General features: G+C 42.8%; 1 protein-coding gene across 1 annotated transcript; it reads right to left on the reverse strand.

Moving 5' to 3' along the window:
• Nucleotides 1-1,704: 1,704 nt before the first annotated feature.
• On the reverse strand, nucleotides 1,705-2,754 carry LOC113536321 (trace amine-associated receptor 13c-like). Its single transcript, XM_026930199.1, has one exon. The coding sequence runs from the start codon at nucleotides 2,752-2,754 to the stop codon at nucleotides 1,705-1,707; it is 1,050 nt and encodes a 349-aa protein (XP_026786000.1).

Consider the following 2,754-nt stretch of genomic DNA (forward strand, 5'->3'; position numbering starts at 1 on the left):
TATGAACAATGTTGCAGACAATGAGGTGACCAGTGAGTGATCTGTCCATGACATATGTGGATCATGTAGTTGCATCCATGGGAACTCCAAGATAATGGGGTACTTTGAGATCATGTGACTAAGAAAGAGATGTGCTCTTGGTGTAGTGCGCTGACTTGGAGGAGAAGGGGCTGGGTACAGAGCATGATGGTACCATCGCCGATGGGTCCTCCACCGATAGTGTGGATGCATAGAAGGTGCTGCATTGGTTTTGTGGGGATTTTCAGCCAGTACACAGTTGCTTGGTTGCTTGATGAAATTACCAGAAGATCCAGAGTCGATTAGTATTGCCAAGACAGAGGCAACATCTGAGTGCTGTACTTTCATGTGCAGAGTGAGTGACTGGTGAGACAACTGAATGGAATGGACTTACTGTTGAGGAGTGTGTGGAGGTGCTCATGCTCTCCTTTGTGCCCCGTTGGGCTGGTGGCTTGGCACAGTAGGAGCTCTATCCCACGAAGTGGTCAGGTCTGCCACAGTAGTAGCACAGAAGTTCTCTGCAAAGCTTCTCACTTAGCTTGGTGCGGCCCAGTTGCATGGATTCCAGCTGACTGCTTGGTGAGGTCTCACTTCCCCTGGGCAATGGCCGATTACCAAGCAGGTGATCGAGGCATATGGCAAGCTCAATCAGTGAATCAAGAGTTATTTTGTTGTCTTGACATGCCATCTCGGAGAGGAGTTTGGGGTTAAGACCCTGACAAAAAGCAGCTTTGAGGGCTAGTTTGTTCCACCCACTTCCTGTAGTAAGGGTGTGGAATTCCAGAGCATACTCAGCCATGTTCCCTTGGGAAACAGTGACCTTTGGGAAATAGTGAGCAGTTATTCCCCAATCTCCTTTCCCTCGGGTGAATGGTCAAAGACACGTTGAAACAGCTTGATAAACTGGTCATAGGAGGTTAGCTGTTCGCCACCCTGAAACCACATGGCTGTTGCCCAGGTTAGTGCTTTGCTTGTGAGGAAGCTGAGGAATAGTGTGAATTTTTGCTGGTCCATTAACCCCTCTTGGCTGGTGAAATACAGCAAGCATTGTAGAAGAAAGCCCTCACATTGAGAGATTTCACCTGCATACTTATTGGGCCACAAAATCAATGAGCTTGTTGCCAAGGTGGCTGGGCATGGTGTGGCAGTGGTGGAGATTGCTTGCAAGATTAGGTTCACTTTGGTGTCTAGTTCCGTCAAGCATTGTCGATGATCTCCTAACAGTTATCCTTGTGCTGCCATGCCGTTTCGCCTGTCATGCTCTCCTGCTGCATCCATAGTGCAGGCGTAGTAATCTGTCATGAAGTGGAGGCTGACGTGGATGCAAATGCAGTTCAGGGTTTTATTAAAAGGAACTGGCAAAAAAATCCAAAATGTGAGTCAAAGACGGAAACAGTAAACAGGAAGAGGTCAGGAGATCAGACCTGACAGTCAACTTGCACAAGCATCACAAGCCCCCTTTTCTGGAATAAGGCCTTGACTACTGTGAAACACTGGCATGTATGTCCACGTTGAAAATATCATTGGACAGTTTGCTGAAAAGAAATAGCCCTTTCAACACTATCAAGCTTGTTAGATATGACTAATCCAGTTATTGTAGTGTATGCAAATAAGAACTGCATAACAATTAAAATACAATCTGTACTCTTCAGTGTCCAGATCTATTTTAAGCATTTTTTTTTTCTTTCAAGCTGCATAAACTTTTATGTCAGAGGAGTTAGGAGCAAATATCTTTAGTGTAACAATGAGATACAGTGTTTTTCTGAACCATGGATAGAAAAGGCCATATATGATGGGGTTGAATGTTGAATTAATGTAACCCAACCAGACAAATAGTTCATAAATGATTGCAGGAGTGGTAAAGTTGTAAAGAGGATCAACAACAGATGTAATAAAATATGGCATCCAGCATAAATTAAATGCACCTACAACAATCCCAAGAGTTTTTGCTGCTTTTTTCTCATGTTTCACTTTTTGTAATATTTTGTTTGAGGTCACATCAGTTCTGCCCTTTTTTGTGCCTTCCATTTTCCTTGCATGCTTTTCTGAAACCAAAAATATTTGAGCATACAGACCGATCATAACACAGACCGGCAAAATGAAAAAAAGAGATGTACTTATAGAAGCACATAGTGCATTAACCAAAAAGAAACAATTTCCAAAACAATCTATAGATGCAATATAATCTTCTAAGTTTGCTTCATTTGCTTTTGTACCAACAGTACTGAAAGCGTACACTATAGCCAAAACCCAGCTCAGAGCTGCCATAAAACCTGCGACAGGTAGAGTTATTCTTGTAGGGTATTGAAGTGGATAACACACAGCTTGATATCGATCTGTAGCAATAGAAATCAGGTGAAAGATTGATGCACCGGTGAAGAGAAAGTCAAAAGTAGAATGCCAATAGCAGAATTCTTTTCCAAAGTACCAGCAGCCATCCACGGTCCTGACCATACTGAAAGGCATGACTGTGATTCCCAGAAGCAGATCCACCAGAGCCAGAGACATCACCAAAATGTTTGTAGGTGTGTGAAGCTGTTTGAAATGAGCTATAGAGATGATGACCACAAAGTTCCCTAGAATTGTAATGGCCATTGCAAACACCAGTATCGAATATAACACAGTTTTAGCAGCCACATTATGAGAAGTTTTCATACATGAGACATTTGATTCAGGATAACAGTACTCTATAAAATCTTCTACTTCCAGTAAAGAAGAATTTTGAGGGTCCACCAT

This window comes from Pangasianodon hypophthalmus, chromosome 30 (assembly GCF_027358585.1).
Source record: "Pangasianodon hypophthalmus isolate fPanHyp1 chromosome 30, fPanHyp1.pri, whole genome shotgun sequence".
In the NCBI taxonomy this organism is placed as follows: domain Eukaryota; kingdom Metazoa; phylum Chordata; class Actinopteri; order Siluriformes; family Pangasiidae; genus Pangasianodon; species Pangasianodon hypophthalmus.

Bases quoted from the DNA above. Each gene is read 5' to 3' on its own strand.
- LOC113536321 (XM_026930199.1), bottom strand. From the start codon at position 2,754: ATGGTGGACCCTCAAAATTCTTCTTTACTGGAAGTAGAAGATTTTATA.